Genomic DNA, 18,244 nt, shown 5'->3' with positions numbered 1-18,244 from the left:
ATAAACACCCGTCATATAATTAATAGGTGTCGCGAATCCTGCCGGCCGAGGCTCGGCTAATTCGCGTCCAGCTTGATGTGTACACTCGCGTACGAGTGACATACCTGTCCGCGCGCGGACGCGGACGCAAGCAGTTATCCGTGACTGTGCAGACGCTCCGGCACACATTCGCTCGCAATATTTACTCGTGCTCACTGATATGAGTCGAAACTGTTCACAGAATGATAACTGATAACCGACCCGACCAACTTTTTATCGATGCACAAATTATTTCGGCTGTCGGCGACGGATCATTTCGGCGCCACCGGAACCGATATCCCGTTCGTAATAATGGTAATGATCGCACCCTTATTGCACGCATTAACATATCCACTACCGAATATCAACCCCCCGAAATCTCATAACGTCAAAATAATTCAATCAATACGCACAGCGGACAGTTAATAAAACTCGCTCGATTTGATTGCATTACAGCGAAAAATTGATTGTCAAGGCTGGCCAGAAAATAGAGTCCAACACCACGATAAAAATAAGGTAGACAAGATGATCACTGATGGGGAAATATAAATGTTTAATATAGAATGAAGAATACTGAAGTAATATTTAAAAACAAGGTGCATATATGTTTTCTTAAATGAAAATAAAAATTTTCAATCTTAAAATCATTTAAATCGAGCTATTAATGAAATAGTAATATTAATGAAATTAATCGTTGTGCCAGCAGTTAAAAATTAAGGTAACACATTCGAACCCGTTATGAATATTTACCTGAAGGTTTTATATAGTAGTCGATATTGGTCAAGCACTCAGGTCCCACCATGTCCATTCAGGTCAACGCAGCTCGTTTTTATCGGATTTATAATTCAGGTCAGCGTAAAGTCGGTTTTGAACGGTGCACGCGGGGGTGGTTCAATGTTCTGAAAAGAAATGCGTGCGGTTCGAAGGAAGGCTTAGAAAATGCGAGATGAGGCACGGACAACGTGCGTAAAGTCGGCGAGAATTATTCGCGGGGGAACGTTCAAGCAAATCTAAATGCGTTCGCCGTGCACGCGTGTTGATTCATTACCCCGTTTGTTAAATCGCATTAATGCAAACTGCCCGACGTACCATTATGAGTTTACAATTTGTTCATCACGTACGATGTTTGCCGACTCGAGTTAATATTAATCCCGGGCAAATTTTACTGTAGACTCATCGGGGGGAAAAAAACGCACATTGTCCATAATTGCGCGCGTAACTGCGGTAGACTATAGTCTGCCGGGTGCTTGAATATTTGATAATGTAGCGGACTGTTGTCGCGAGTGTAGAGATGGATCCATGGAATCTGCAATTTCGTTGGTGCATATAATTCAATGCAATGAAAGAACATTCGCAACGTTTTCACCTTTTTCGTGTTGTTCTTGAATCTGTTAATGCTAAGAACGTAGAAAACGGGAATAAATTTGTGTTGTAAAGAATTTTTCAAAAATTGTTTACAGAGTGAAAATATTTTATTAGGGTGCAATACTTCACTACATTCCAATTATCTAGCTGATTTGCATTTTTATACAAAGTCATAAGAACTTCAATCGTTCTGTAACATTTTATATCAATTTTTCTAATACTCATTAGACTGCAGGCTTTTATGCAAAATAAATATTGTCTTCGTCAATTCCAAGGAGCAAGATTTAAATAACAGTATATATGCTGGTACACGATAGGTGAACCTAACAGGAAGGCTTTTAGCAAATACGAGATAAATTTTTGAGACGGTGATTCGACGGTCCCCTCCATCAGATTTCTCTCTTATAATTGATCGCAGATAGTCCAGTCAATTTTTTCTTTTTTGTTTCTCGAAAGGCAGGAAGGCGTGATCACGTTTGTAGCGACACGCGATGCTTCGTGCGCCAAACGATACACACACTCTCTCTCTCTCTCTCGCTATCTCTCTCTCTCTCTCTCTCTCTCTCTCTCTCTGACTCCAGTTTTGTCGTTCTTATCGAGGTTTGATACGTGTTTCTGACATGTTTCGCACGAAACGAACTTCTGCGATTTTTGCACATAATTCCCCTGACGTCCGAGTGTAATTGAAAGTTACAATCGGCGGTCTTCAATCTGCGTTTTCTGGCAGTCATTTTGATACTTTAACGTGTCATGCTCCATTTAAAGTTCGTCAAACGTTCCCGGCCGTGTTTTCAATTGTGCCTGCGTATCACGTCGTGCTATCTACGATTCATTCTCCTCTTTCTAAATATAATACACAATGAATATGGCTTATAACCGAACTGCGGATTTTATGCGTTTACACCAGAAATTGGTGGACGTGATTTCAAACAGTAAAAAGATTAAAAGAATTTAAGGATGTACAGCGTTTACTCGATACATGTCCAAAACACGGGTCTATCCATGGACATATATCGGCCAGGAGATACTATTTTGATCCACGCCGAACGTAGAAAAGGACACCGAAGCTCTAGAGGCCTGGGTTCATGGCCCTCCGGAGTGGGGATAGTTCTGGGACTCTTATCGGCTAGACATTTGGGACATATATAGAGTAAATGCTGTATACATGTTTCTTAGACTTTAATAAAACTGCTATAGAAAGGAAGAAATTCCTATTTGATTCCTATGTCTTGCAATTAATAGAAACAATTTTCATTTTGCATAAAGATCCGCAGTCCGCTTATTGCCAAAAGCATATTCCCTCGCAGAAGCTAACTGATTTGATAGAAAAGATATTGTACCGAGGCTATTGTACTTTATGCAAAATCAAAATTGTCGTCAACTGCAAAAGAGCCTGGTAGATACCTAATTGTTTCCTTAACAATTTTAACAAGTCGGAAATAGTTCACCGATGCTCTTAAACTATTTTAGTCTCCCCGCTATTTTAAATTACATTTAGTAATTTTTGTTATAAATGTATAAAATCCGCAGTCCAATTATGATGTTCGTGAACATGGTAGCTGAACTAAACACGGGGACTTCGTTTTTATGTATGGCATTTATGGCAGTTGCGTGTGAGGAGCATCGACACGAGCATGCAACACGCTATTCTAGTCATTTTTGCATGTTAATACGACCGCTATCTAAGTTACACATTGTATGTGACGACCATGATATCATATTTCGCGTAAAACGGTGGGATCGCTATCAAACACGTTATTGTTTCAAGTCATAATTCATAGCATAATAACGGACCACTTTGTAAAGTATTTTTCAAATTGTGTGAAGTGGAGGCGTTGTATTTTCACAATATATGTGTACCAGTATTAACAAACGAGATTGCAAACAGGTACAAACGTGATCAATTCAGAAATTTATCTTACTTGTTCAACTGTATTTTTCAATTACAGTTGTAATGCAAAATTCAATATCATCGCTTGCGTTAGTCGCATCTGTGTTAGATTCGGACTCGAATGTTGAGAGGTTAACTGCAAGGTTAAGGGATCAAGGGCTTAAGGGACTAAAGGTTTAAGGAGTTATGCATTGAGTACAGAGCGGTGTGCGAGCGTGCACTAGTCCTCGAAGTTCTTACCGAAATCAAATAATACTTCTATTTTCATATTCAAAATTAAATGAAACAATATTAATACATAAACTGCGCTACATAAATAACAGTGAAAGAAAAAGTTATTTCACGTTCAAAGTTACATTTTATACTTTCAATTTTTAAAATCTCTTCACTGTTTTAAATCACGCCTGCTCAGATCTGTGGTAAATGCATAAGATGCTATTGATGTTCGGGTTTAAAAATTTATTAGCTGTCGGTAGCTGTTAATGGTGGATTTTTGGAAGGTCATTGAACGAAATGCAGCAGCTCCGGTGTTAAGGTGGCGTTTCCAGCAGTTGGTGGAAACAACCAAGATATACACAATCGCGGTAAACCCGTTTCCGTGCAATTTTAAGCTATTAGCCGGACCGCGCCGTTTGAAATCGGTCTTCTAATCGCGGCCGCTCTTTCCCGGCTGCCAGGGAATTCCGTTTAGTGTACGGGGGGATCGTCCATTTCCGGGAATGAAGATCTTTAGAAACGCGAATGCACGAGCATGTATCGCCTATGTATGTATGTACGTATCCGACTAGCATAAGATGAAAGGGATTGCGGAGGGGGGGTTAGGCGGGGGCGGGAGGGAGGGAGGTTGAAGGGAGGTCAAGAAGGATCAGTATATTGGTGCACAGTGTAGCGGATAGGCCACGAAACGGAACGGAGGAACCAATTTCAGAGAAGTGGCTACTGGCTAATGGCAATTAGGGGTTGTACAAGTGGCTGGTTGCGGCGGCGCATAAGCGTGCGCTGGAATTTACGAGGCAGCCCGCTGCACGATGGGCAACGTGGTATTACAGATCGTACCAGATACTACTAGGCTTTTGTTTTCGGTCCCGATCGTTATTAAATTTTCATCGAAGGAACGGCGAACGCCGCGCGGAGGGCCTCAAGGGATTTTAGAATGCATTCGGAAACATCGTTCTGATGGAAATGACTCTGCTCGCGTGGGAGGAACGGGTAACAGTTGCACGAATATGCTAAAAAATGTCGCCGGTTTCCCGGGGAAAGCGCCGTAGGAAATTCAACGAACTCGGGCCAGGTATTAATGAAAAAATAACAAAGATCGTGTCACACGTTAACGTTGCAACATAAATATGTTCGTTTAATTAGGAGTAGAAATATGTGACCTAGTCGTGCGAATTTAATTGTGGGCAAACGCAATGAATTTATTCGAAAATTGTCGATGATGTAGGTATTTCTTCCTCCAATGATTTGAATAAGTCGAAAGGTAATGTTAGAACATTTTCAAAGTCTCCTGGTAAAATCTCGATTTTTGTAATGCACAACTTTTTCGATTCGCAGTCGGAGACGGATTTTAAACTAATTATAATCGATCTGGATAGCTGCAGCTATGTTTAACTGATGCAGACTTAAAGACGACATTCATTTTTCTGGAGGACGAATTTGTCTGAAAAGAGTGAACAATAAATATATTTTCAAATAGCATCGATTTAACGTCAGCGCTTATTATGCCCAGCTAACAATGTATTTTGTCCATAGCAAAGGGGTAATAACATAGAGAAAACAATTTCGAGTAAAGTGCCGAGCATCTGTTCACGTGTACACTCGAAGCGCACGAACAATCAATCACGCATTGTCGAGAATGATTGATAAATACGTGTGATCGCTCATGGGTCACATTAAACGTTCGCACGTCGTGTACAACTCGCAGAGCGCCTTAACCATTTCAAAATCCAACGAGTCTTTTTTTCCCCGCGCGTGTCACGATTAATTAACCTCTAAACGGCTCGTGTTCTCGTCATTTCCCCGTGAACGGTCCAATTGTTCGTATCGAGGGAAATGCAATGTCCGAATTTCGTTCGTTCGTGTTTCGCTTCGATTTTGCGACTATTTTCGATGCTAGTTTTTTATTCGTCAAATAACTTATCGTGCTCGTTATTTTTTCCGGTTTCGGCTCGGAGGCGCGGATTTTCGTGGCTTTCATGCGAAAAAAACGCACACGTGGCCCGCATCGGATGAAACATGAATTCTCTTGGCCCTTCCGCGGGTCACGGCGAACGCAATTTTTCAAGAAATGCGATACCATACGGACGCCGGAGAATTTATAGTTCGCCGCTCGAGGATCTCTGGCGTTGCGTGGAGTTTAACTTTGGACACGTAGGATCACGGGAGCACGGGGAAATTACACCTGGATTAGCAACCATAAGGCCGCGAGAACGTCGGTGGGGTGTCGCGAACGAAAGCGAAGGTGAAATTGGCTTAAGGCGTTTTAACGCAGCTTTGACTTCAAAAGCTTTATGAAGTTTTCGTTAAAATCGTACAACCTGCTACACTTTACGCGAATGTGCGTTTAATATCCACTTCTGTGTACTAAATAACCGGGTAATCTTTTAATATCAAATTTTTTAATTTTGAGTCAGATTTTATGCAAATGGCTGAAATGGCAATTTTCATTATTGTAAAATCTCAGTTTGAATTGAATATCGCACTAAAATGTTCATTTATACGTGTACGCATAAATGGTTTCAATCATTCATTAAAATTTGTAGAATTTGACTAGTGTTTGTGTTTATTAGAAAAATTGAAGAATCGGAAGTTGAACCACATTTTTCTGAATATTGTGACATTACGATAACGACAAATACTAGAAGGTATTTTTCATAAAATTAGTCATTTCACTTTGGTCAATTATGAAACAGAAATATTGAAAAGTCAAAATTTATTATTCATAAGAAATATCATCGTCCTCTCCCATTATTAATAAATAATAAATATCTGAACTTATTTGTTTCAACGTATTAAATCACTTTAAAAGTGTTTGATTGCCTGATCGGTTGCCAGACGTGTGAAAACGATATTTTTTCTCGAAAATTGTGTGTAATGGTGTTTTAAAAGGTTGAAGCTGCAGTGACTCGCCGAAATGAATAATTAATAGCAAGTAACGCTCTATTGATCTTAGATTACGATAGCGTACCTTATTCTGCGTGATTAAGGCAGTCCAATATTGCACGCAATAATTGCAATCAATAGACGTTCCAAGATTTATAGCCGATGGATATGGACAGGTACCAGATATATGTATTGACCATGACAGATGTATACGTTCGAACCTATGAATTTCCGTAGGTAACGTGCGAGCGATGACATTAATAGGAAATTCAATATTCCCCATCGTTCGCCACGCAAAATTCTGTTAGAAGTAGTTAAAGTGATTGCAGTTTACAAACTCATGTTCGACAAGAAAGAACATACATTTACTTTCGCAGTAATCGCAAAATTCGATCGAACACATTCAGGGAACAATTTAAATATAAATATTAGCTTCCGCGCAGAAATCACTCTGACAACCTCGAGGATTTTCTGTTTTATTATTTTTAGAAATAACTAGGCTAATTGATCACAGAAAAAATATAGCCATAGAAAAATTGAAATTTCGTTCGTATGATAGTTTTACTGAAACTACAATTTCAATAACAATTTCAAAAATGTAAGCGACGGTAAATGACTTCTTTAATATTCCAGTCGAGCAAATTAGTATGTTCTTAATATTTTGTGACTTAAAAATACTTAATTAATACTCACAGTTTAGAGGGAAGAGAAAATAAAAAGTATGCTGATGTTAGTAACATTTATAATTGTAATATATAGAAGCACGCGAATATATAACATTGAATATATAAACATTGTTCAGAAAAATCTGTAAATTGTTTAATTTCACAGTTGGTGGGTTCTTCGTTAGCGCAAACGACAAATCAGCTCACAGTCGTCCCTGTTGCGAATAGAATCTAGTATTTCGAAGACGCGGGCAGGATATAACTATACATTGTAAGGAGACTTATGCAATTCAGTAAACGCTTTCTCCGAATGTTCGTTCTTCGCAAAATTAGACATTCCCGTCTCATAGACAGCCGGGAGAGTCCGGCCGTTTTATCCAGACGACGAAAACGGGGCGAAGCTCCAGCGGAATAATTTGCAGTTTTCACGAACTGCGGAGTAAAGAGGATAAGTTCGGAAGTGGCGGTGCTCACATAAGTTAGTTAAAGTTAAGTTGTTCAGAGGGAAAATTTGTTTTTGCAAGTAGGTGAAAGTTGGGCATATAATGCGCTCTATAACGATCTACGACAAGTTGGGAATTCTTACGAGATTTTAATACACACGCCGCTCTCGCCTACTCTTCGCACCTTTATTCTTCCTCACGCGCACCAAATTATTTTACTGTCCGACCCCGACGAAATGCTACGCCTTTGCACGATACTTCCCTCTCTCTCTCTCTCTCTCTCTCTCTCTCTCTCTCTCTCTCTCTCTCTCTCTCTCTCCCTCTCTCTCTCTCTCTCTCTCTCTCTCTCTCTTCGTCCTTTCTGCACACTCTCCGTCAGGCCACGAGGAATCTCTGTACTCAAGCTCCCTTGAACGAGAGGACGTGGCAAATTAAATGTCTTACAAAATCTGATGTCAGGACTTCTCGTAATTATAATGTCACTCGCAATTGTTCACACGACTCGAATGCTGGACCATAAAAATTCTGCCAGGTCGAAATAATTCTGTAGCACCATTTGAGTAACTAATGTGGTCTTTCTTAAATTGATCTATAAAAATGACACTTTGTTCATAATTTTTGCTTGGTCAGAGAAAGTAAGAGATAAATACTATTTTTAAATGAATCTTTCGCGAAAGCAGCCAGCTCGTAAAGAAGTGTCAAACCCATTTTTATTTTCTATTCGTTTAAAGATTAATCGTCGACGAGGAACGTAATTTTCAGTTTCCAAACGCTTTGAGAAATCAAAGAGAGATCTTTAAAGTCTAGGGACTATAATAATTTACTGTATTACTTATGTGTGCTTTGTGTAAACATTCGCGTTTTAACGTTCGCCGTTAACCGGGGCGTTGATTATGAGGAGGAGGAACCGAGAGGGAACGGTGGTGTTGTTACACAAGAACAGATAATTGAGGAAGTTGCAGCTGTCGGCGGGAAGACCCGTTGCCTTTCTCGCCGTTGTTTCTTATCAAACTTATACGGAACACGATCCGTTTCCTTTTTCCAGTGAAGCCACTGGTCGTACAGATTTTGACGAAGGAGCCTCGAGTTTCCGCTGACAAGAAATACGACGTGGAGTGCAGGACAAATGGTGCCAGGCCGGAAGCGGTAATTACATGGTGGAAGGCGAACAAACAGATTAAGAGAATGGTGCAGAACGTAAGTCCCATCAATATGGCTAAAAGTCGTTTCATTTTCTAAACGTTGTTATGACGCGGTCGAAACAGGAATGCCTCGACGTTCAACTTCGCTTCTACAGGGTGTATAAAAAGTAATAGTCATCCGTCCTAGGGGTGAATCTACACCCCTGGAATCCACCCCTAGGATTAGTATTCGCACGTATTACGTTGGATATCGAATTTTCTTTCATATATTGCAACTTCAAACATATGATCCTAATGGGCAGGGAGACAATGACTTGGTACGGCCCTAGCGATTATGTTCCGTCTCATCGACACGGTCAGGTGGACTGTAGTGGTACGCTTTTGTCTATACGTATAACTCCACACAATCAAATTTTGCAAAAACTGTAACGGCTTATAACGCGATAACTATTTGTTTGCGACATATGGTTCCTTTCAAACTTTTTCTTTTCTCGATGTACAGGTGTTGATGTCAAAAAACTTTAGCCACAATTTTCTTTGTTATAAACAATTTTGCGGCAAGTTCCTTTGACAAATGTCCACCGATCGAGGGGTGTAGATTCACTCCTAGGACGGATGACCATTACTTTTTGTACACCCTGTACAACAAGTAGATTGCTCCTCTCAAGCAGTCACAAGTCGAAACAAAATTAACCCTTTGCACTCGACGCTATTTTCATTCTAAAACTAAATTTTTCTTCCGTCTTGGAATATTTTCATTTTATTCATACGAAACTGATCCGATTACCACATATAATATTGAAATGTTTAGTAATCTATTGAATAGAAATTTTGTAATGTAACAAATATTTTGTAATTTCTTTGAAATAATGCCACAATAATTTCTGGTGGTGCTTCAGAGTCACCACTCGAGTGCAAGGGTTAAGCAGAAGTTAAAAGAGTCATCATATGTTAAGCACACCGTATTCTATGCCGGAGTCATTCGTGACCCGTCGCGGCGGGATAATGTTTCTTCCGCCGAAATACGACGAAAACCGGTCCGTCGCCTTATATCGAAAGAAAACTGTAGTGAAATATCGGCGTGGGTCAGAAATGACTCCGGCATGGGCCTAGAACTCGCAGGAGAAAACTTCTAAGAAAACTTCTCTTTCATGCAGGTGTAATAAAATTGCGTAGAAAATATTGTCGTAGCTGTCTCGGATGTTCAAGCAGGGATTCTTGTTTTCAGTCGTTTGCTATACGACCAAGCCTTATTTAAAGAGCGGGTTGCCTTAAGTGCCATAACTGAACTGCGGATCTTTATGCACAGCTACCAGAAGATTTTAATAAGCAATTAAAGCGTACGGTTTCGATCTAGCAAATATAAAATTCTACTTCGCCACGTTCGCATACGTATCAGCCCATGAAAAAGAGGGATTTGCATAAGCATCAGCAGTCTGATCATAACAATAAGACGTCGTTCGAACGAATATACTGTGCCGCGGAGTACTATAACGGCCGAACGCTTTTAACGAAGCGTGTCACGATTCTGTGGGTACGGGCTCGCTAAATATTGACCAAGGCTAAAAGAATATACGGGGTGTACCGTAAATGACGGTACACCAGGTCATCGAGCGGTTACTCGTGAAAAAATAAATCGAAAAATGTATACCCAGCGAGAGTCATGGAGGCGAACGTTGAAACGTGTCTCGTTCGCGCTGCAGTCGACGCACTGTTAAATAATTAATTAGCGCATTAACGACTGCGTGCTCGCCCTATCATGCTCCGCTGTCGTTCCTATCACACGTAACAATTAATAAATCATTTTTTCAGTCCCGCTTTAGTGATCTTTTTATCAACGATCCGATACAATGGACTGTGTGCATTTTTTATTGTTTTCGTTCATTTAATGGCGGCTATTGTTTACTCGGAGCTTTGTTTTTTTAACAGTGTTGCTCGTTTATCGGGCGAGCATATGTTTGCTCGTTGTTACAGACAATGAACAGTGTAACAAATAGACGTGCTATATTCGATGTATATTCAAGCGAAGGAATATTATTTTTTGGCTTTACAATTCATTTTTCACAGACCGTATTACCTTCAGTTTTTGGCGTTATTGTGGTCATAGTAGTTTGTGTCAGTTTTCTCTTCGTGGTGGTCAAAGTTTGAGTGACATTTAGTCACTGTTATCTCTCAGCGTACGGTTCACAGTTTGATATACAAAGATGTTCATTACTGAATGTATCGTTTATGAAAGTATAACGATGAATTTTCGAATGGAATCAAAATAGTTTTATTCCTGGGATGGTAATAGACATGCTACTGGGTATACAACAGATTGTTAGATAAAAAAAAGATTAAATTGCTAAATTGCTAGATATAAAATTATGAAATACTATTGAAATGGTACGGTTTTCAGTGACTTATATTGAGAAGGAGCTTAAAACTCTTCTTTTAAAAAATTGTGATTCGTTCCTTAGAGTAGCCGGTCAGTCCCACGACATAAATTACCACTGACTTCGAATCATTTGTTTGAGACGTCCTCGGCAGTGAATCGTACAATTTAAAATCAATTAAACAGTCACAATACGTTGAGAAAATTCAAGAAAATTCTGGAGATGATTGGTGTACGAACTTCCCGGAGTCGACGACGACTAGATGGTTAATTACATCGGGCGATGCAGCGAGTTAATTGTTCCCGAGGCCAGGGCTGATTCTACGTTTTCCCTCGACCCCGTTCCCATCGAGCTGACACTTTCTTTTCAGCTGACGGAGGAAGCGTTCTTTGACGAATCCCCTCGGTCACCACTTACACGGCACCCGATAAATTGCGGAAGACCTAACTTTCCTTTCTGGCGATCGGGGCTTTTTCTGCTGTTATATCGGGGGGGAACGGGTTTCCCCGAGCGTTCAGTCGCCGCGCTGGTTTACTTTGTCCTCGTAATCGCTGCGCAGCCTGAAAAACAAATCCTCCTCCTATATCTCTCGCGGCTCTCCTTATCTATATGCTTTTGAACCGCCGCGCCGCGCCGAGCCGGCCGGCTGGCAAGGAAAATCTGAAAACAATGAAACTCGATTATCGGGTATCCATTAATTTTCGGGCAAAAGGAAATTTACTTGTTCGAGTCCCAGCAGATTTCGAACGCGCCGGTAATAGTTTCGTATCGTTTATTTCGGGCCATTAGGAACTTTTCGCGGCGGAAATACGGAAATCAGCCCTTTCGCTGAATTTAGTACCGATGTGATCTTAAAGGGAGAGTTCTAAGCTATATTCCAGACATTTTGAACACATAATTATTCGCAGAACACCGTAACATTTCACCACACTATGAACGGGCGTCACTATGAATTGCGAGTACGGGCTTCGAGTTCATTTTTATTCAATCACAAATGGAGTTCTTCTGAGAGTTAGTGATAAATGAGGTTTAACATTTCTCACCGTTACCTAAGTGAGGTACACGATAGTAAAATGTATGGTATAATAAATTTCATCTGAGGCGTGTAACTTCATATTTTTAACTCGCTTCTTTTAAAAAAGAAGTACACGCGTAAAAGAACATGATTCAATATTCCATTCCTAAAGCAAGGACCTAACATATAACACTAGATTTACGGGGGACCCGCCAAAATGACGGATTCGAATATTTTTAATTTACGAATATTGAGATTTGAAAGATGCATCTCAATTATTTGACAAGTTGATTTCTGTGGGTACATATTAGGAAAAAAAGGCTACAAATTTTTAGTGCTCCGTAAACCTACTGTTAACCTAGTGTTAACCTAGTGTTAACCTAGAGGCACATGTAACTTAAATAGAATTTATTTAACGAAGGCTCACAAACTTACTTCGCCGCTACTCAATATAAAGGAAACTTGCCGTGACCAACTTCTGCGCATACACAAAGCTTCTTTCTTCTTAATTAAATCAAGGAGATCACAACAAAGGACGTCGAAGCCGTGTGAGGGTAGCGATAATTTTTCCGGCAACCTAACGACGTCCGAGCATCCTGAAAACACAAGTCTCGCGAGCGTAATCGTTCGTACGGCTCGCGCAGCTTATCGATGCGGTCCTCGATGAAAAGAAGGAATGAATAATCCGGCGGAGTGCAGGCTCCGCGAAGGTGTTGTAAATAGTGGAGGCAGGCGTCGCGAAGAGAGTCGATTCGATTTATTTTGCGTTCCTCTTTGGACGGGAGGCCCTGCAATTTCTGCGTGGATAACTTTCGGCCTGCGTGCACACATCCACCGGCGTAATCGTGACGGTAGTCCGTATACAATCTCCCGGCAGGATATATTGACGGTACTGTTGGACTGTCCGAAGAGCTTTATCGGGAAATTCGATCGCGTCCCAACGAAGCGAACCGAAAGCGGTATGCAGTGAAGCTTGGCCGATGGGGATGGTGGGACGGCGCACACGCGGGGTCGGGAGGGTAGAGGGGGGGTGCGGGGAGGGTTTGGTTTGAAATGAGGGAGAAAGAGGCGGGCCACGGGAAGAGAGACGAAAAGTGAACGACAGAGGAAGAACATCGAAAATCAAAGAGCCGCGGGACGAAGAGGGAAAAAGACGGCGGAGCGGAGCGGCGCGGAGGGAAAGTCGAGGAGGGATTCATGATGCGACATTCATCCCGACGAACCGTTAGTTCCATTCATCGTATTCGCGATACTGACGTGGATGCGTGGTTTTTCTCTCTCTCTCTCTCTCTCTCTCTTTCGCCCCTCCCTCGATATGTATGCCTGGTGGCGCTATCATTAAAATGACATCGCGGAAACGGAAGGTTAGAGATCGAGATAAAGAGAAACAGAAAGCCCGCGAGAGGGTGGCCAAGGGGTGGGGGGAGAGATAGTCACCGAGCGAGCTCGACGCTCTACCTACACACCCCCCTTTTCCCCCTGTCACCCTCCATTTTCCTCAATTCCGCGCCGCTGCATCATAAATCTCGAAAAATCGTTAATCTCGTTCGGTCCCTTTATTTTCTCATCTCTCTTCTGTAGCAATGCGTACGACCGCCGAATTGATTTTCATATTAAACGCATGACAAATTGTTGAGGTAGTTTCGTTCGCAACCGGGAGGTAAAATCAATTCTCTCCCTCTCCTCTTCCTCCTTCTATTCCTCCTCCTGCTTCTCCTACGCCGCCGCTATTTCTCGCGCCAAACACGTTTGAATGAATTTTCGAGACGTTAATCTCGGAACAATTCGAATTTCGATTATTGAAATCGTAAGAGACCGAGCGCGCTTGATGAATGCGCCGTGCCCGCTCGGCGAGCCTCGACGTTCCGCCATGGAACCTCCATTTTTCTGCGTTCTTCGAGGGGGGGGGGGGGATGTTTCGCGGCATTGTGCCCGGCAGCATGTTTGCGTTGAGTTACGTCGAGTGAATATTCGGATTTTAACGAAAATTTGCGGAACTGTGCAGCGACGTGTGCATATTATCGCAACATGTTCTTTAATACGTTGGGAAAATTGTTCACGTGTCGATTCATCGATAAAATTATGCATTTCTGTTTTGAGTATCAACAAACACATTTTCGTTGAGAAATTTGAAACCAGTGAAAATAAAAAGAATTTCTATTCTCTGTGTTGAATCGGTCGTAAGATAAGATGTAATTAAAAATTGCATGAAATTCTGTTGTATGTACCTTGTGTATGGACATTTTTCAAAATAATTTGAGATTATTAGCGTATAAAAATTTGCAATTTAGCGATGGAAGATGACATCTCTCGAAAGTATATTTAATGTTAGCACTTTCGGATTGGAAATTATAATTGCTTTACTGCTGATGTTCATGCAATTTTCAATGTTTTTAGGTAAATTTTAGGAAAGCGGAAACAAATAACATCTAATTTTCAGTGGCAATGACCTTTGTAGATCTGAAATAAACAAAAATCGTACCAAACTCTGTGGAATTTTATGCATTTTTTGCAAATTTTCAGAAGTCATAAACGCTTAAAGATCCGGAGTCTAATTTATACTGATTATTTGTCGTTCCTTGTGAAAAAATCATCGAATGAATCTTATTAGCACACGGTTAATAGATTGATGGATATTCTACCTGTTCAGCGAAGTTTAAACAATTTAGTTAATTAGAGAGAGTTCAGCAAAAATTCAGTGAGTGCACTCAGCGTTTTGTTTCGCGTTACTGCGACCTCTATCTGGATCTTGGAACACGTGCGTGCGTGTCGCACCCCTCGTAGTCCTCCTACGACAGTCTCATTATAGATCGTTCACCCCGTTTGCATTGTGCGCCTAATTTGTCGACGCATGCCACCCGCGTCTCCGCTCTCGAGTCATCCTATCCGGCGTTGGATACGGGAATCGTTGATGTTCTCACCTGTTTAAACGTCAGCGTTCGTAATACTGATATTAAAAAATTGTGCCTATATATTCGCAGAACTATTGAAATTCATTAGCAGTTCTAAAAACAGGATTTTATTAATTCCGTCGACACATTACGACTCGAGCTGCCATACACAAGTTCTGGACTTTACGTGTTTATAATTGTAATCTATTATCTTGCGAAATATGGGTTGCGTGACAGTAAATATGTTTCGTGGTTAAATTCAACAGCGAACGGCGGTATTTGTTCTTGCACTTCGAAGAACTGCAATCTTATGTATCTCGCTTATAATTGAATTAAAAGTTTGTTCTCGCCCGGTTACTTTTCTATATATTTGAACACTTTTTCCTAACTGTACGCGAAAAGTATCGAACGTTAACGTCACTTTTAGTCAGAGTCGAATCTTTAGTGGCGCCTCGACATGATATCATGCATTTATCGCGATGCACGATAAGGATTTAGTTTTATTTTACGCGTAATAAAATTCTTAACCCTTCGGGTTCCGAATTATGTTCCTTATCATTGAATACCGCCATTATTTCGAATATTTCAAGACTGGTTTAAAAGGTACGTTTTTAAACGTTATTATAATTTCGTGGTACATTAAATTAACTGGAATGTAAAAGTCTGTCTATGAAATTGTTTCTTGGCTGATCTTTAATGAAAGTGGTATGTTAATCTACTTACATGGCAGCACGGATTAACTGCATTTTACACTTCAGTGCAAGGCATGGCACACTGCTGCGAACTACAAAAATTTAATCACGACTGAATAATTATTCGGAGCTTTCCCGTAGAAAGGTATTTCCATTCAATCTGGGATCATTTGAATTCTCCGGCGGTAAACTCCATTTAGTGCGTAACTAGTCATTAAACCTTTCGCTACGGATGGTCACCGTAGTGTATATTCGCGATTGCTAACGCCCATATGAATTCCCGCTGTAATGCACAACCGATGCGGTTCGTTATGCGTTACGTGCCCGTTTGACTGAACCATAAAAATCGCGTTATACGTTGGCGAAGCGTATGTCGATAAATAATTTCTTATCAATAGGCCATACGATGCTATATTTTCTACCAGTTTCTAATCATGCTATACTAGTCTAGGGCATTTTGATCAGGCTTTGCTATTGCTCACTTTTATGGAAAATAAGCTAAGCGATTCTTGTGAAATATTTATCGAACAATAAATTAATGTTGAGATCGTGTGTTATTGGCAGGACGTGTTGGAGAACAATCAGACTCTGAGCATCCTGAGCTTCGTGCCAAGTATTCTCGACGATGGCAAGTATCTGACGTGTCGAGCCGAGAACCCTGTCATCGCGAATAGTGCTTTGGAGGACAAGTGGAGACTGGACGTGCAGTATCAGCCAGTGGTGACTCTCAAGATGGGCCAGACCTTGAATCCAGATGATATCAAAGAGGGCGACGACGTATACTTCGATTGTTCGGTCAGAGCCAACCCAAAGGCGTACAAACTCGCCTGGTTCAAGGATGTGAGTTTTCTACATAATTTTCCTCGCATTAAATACTTGTCCCTAAAATGCTTTTAACAAGTTTGCAGACGTGGCTGCGAAGATACTATCATTCGCTGTCTCCTTCAGCTTTCTATATAGATAAGCGCGATGTTCGCAAAGATTTTCAAACGAAATACAGCTCGCATTAAATCTCGAACAAACCAGTTTGCATGAAACGTCTGCATAGAATTGACTCAAAGTGATTCGGAAGGACGCTTAGGGTGATTTCTTTGTTCGATTTGTTTGTGCTTAGGTCAAGCAGCCGCTACCACCTGTCGATGAAAAACCTGACTCGCATCGTAAAATGCCACTGTTTGTTTCAGGGGAAAGAGTTGAAGAATAATGCGACCGCGGGTATAGTGCTCAGCGATTACTCTTTGGTTCTCCAGGGCATAACCCGGTACTCCGCCGGTGATTATACTTGTCTTGCCGCGAACAGCGAGGGGAAGACGGACAGTAATCCCGTGGCTCTTCGAATAATGTGTGAGTATGGCGTATTTATCAATACAGTGAATTTACGTGGCGTTACTTCTGAATGTAACTTTTGATAATTGTACCGGTTACCTGTTATTCTTCTGTCAATTTTTTTTTAAATACATGCAAAATTATTGCCACTGTACATAGATTCCTCGCGTTTAAAAGAAAATTTTCCTCCTGAAAATAATAATACTTGTTATACAAGATAGGAGAATTCATAATTTCATAATTCAATTTTCTCTCATCTAAATTCAATCCCAAGATGCAAAATATAGTTTTGTGAGGAAATGCTGCAGAGACAAAAGATCAAGTTACATTTGAAATTATGTTTGCAAGAAATTAGGACGAGTATTGTAAGCGATGTAGTGTATGGTGTCAGAAATCAATTTTGTATTACAGTGAATTCTCATTACGAGTCAGTGCCAACCTTACAATTTGGAGTCAGTGGAACCACCCACACCACCGCGGTGAGGGGCCGAAGCACGAGAGCCGTCTCTCGAGCTACGTGCAACATTGTATCGGAGAAAGACATTTTCTCAGTCTTATAGTCGCTATCGTTTAGTAGTCATAGGCTTTTATGACTCGTAGACGGATATGACTCTTAGGTTTCAGCTTGCCTGTGTATTTCAAATGCGACGGTCGGCGAGAACCTGCGATTTCGTATCAGAGTCAGTAAAAAGAACGGCTGGACTGACTCGTAACGAGAATTCGCTGTGTGTCAATACTGTCCTAGCCAGACCACACCTGTAAGGTGAAAGAAATGGTGCGTGTTGGTAAGTGCAGAAGATAGTAGAGTCAACGTTCTCTCCGATGCGCTTTGTCCCACGTCGATAGCGCAATCCGTACCCGAGATATGAGCGTTTGAAGTTCGCGCGTAAGTTGAATGGGGTGGGGGGAGCCCATTCATAAATAATTTCCTGGAAGTGCGTACGCACTAATAGCAATAGTAAAAACTGACCTGCCTCGACTGGCGCCGCGTAGAGGTAGGTCAGTAACGTCTGGCGAGAGCGAGAGCAACATACTGTACGAGCGAGACGGAGATAGTTAAATGTCAAAAAATTGCCTACGTCTTTTCCCGACGATATCTCGCGAACCAATTACCGTATCGCGATGCAACAAAAGTGATTTTAAAGCACAGGCTTCAGGCTCTCCGACAATCGAAGTTCCGTTACCATAATGTTAATAGTTTCAATGTTATAACAATTTAAAGACTAACTAACTTCAATACGATTTCTCCGTGTGTTTTACGAATGTGAACGACTTGATCTGAGCAAATATTCCTCATTCAACACTGATTAACATATTTT

General features: G+C 41.0%; 1 protein-coding gene across 1 annotated transcript in view; it reads left to right on the top strand.

The window, feature by feature from the left end:
• Positions 1 to 18,244, top strand: part of LOC143354753 (neural cell adhesion molecule 1) — a 198,894-nt gene that overhangs the window by 142,776 nt on the left and 37,874 nt on the right. The window contains exons 5-7 of the mRNA XM_076789046.1: positions 8,530 to 8,681; positions 16,164 to 16,439; positions 16,784 to 16,943. Of these exons, the coding sequence (XP_076645161.1) occupies positions 8,530 to 8,681; positions 16,164 to 16,439; positions 16,784 to 16,943 (588 nt within the window). The remainder of the gene's footprint in view (positions 1 to 8,529; positions 8,682 to 16,163; positions 16,440 to 16,783; positions 16,944 to 18,244) is intronic.

This window comes from Halictus rubicundus, chromosome 6 (assembly GCF_050948215.1).
Source record: "Halictus rubicundus isolate RS-2024b chromosome 6, iyHalRubi1_principal, whole genome shotgun sequence".
NCBI lineage: Eukaryota > Metazoa > Arthropoda > Insecta > Hymenoptera > Halictidae > Halictus > Halictus rubicundus.
Note: the sequence above shows the minus strand (reverse complement) of the source record. Positions and strands in the feature narration are given on the sequence as shown.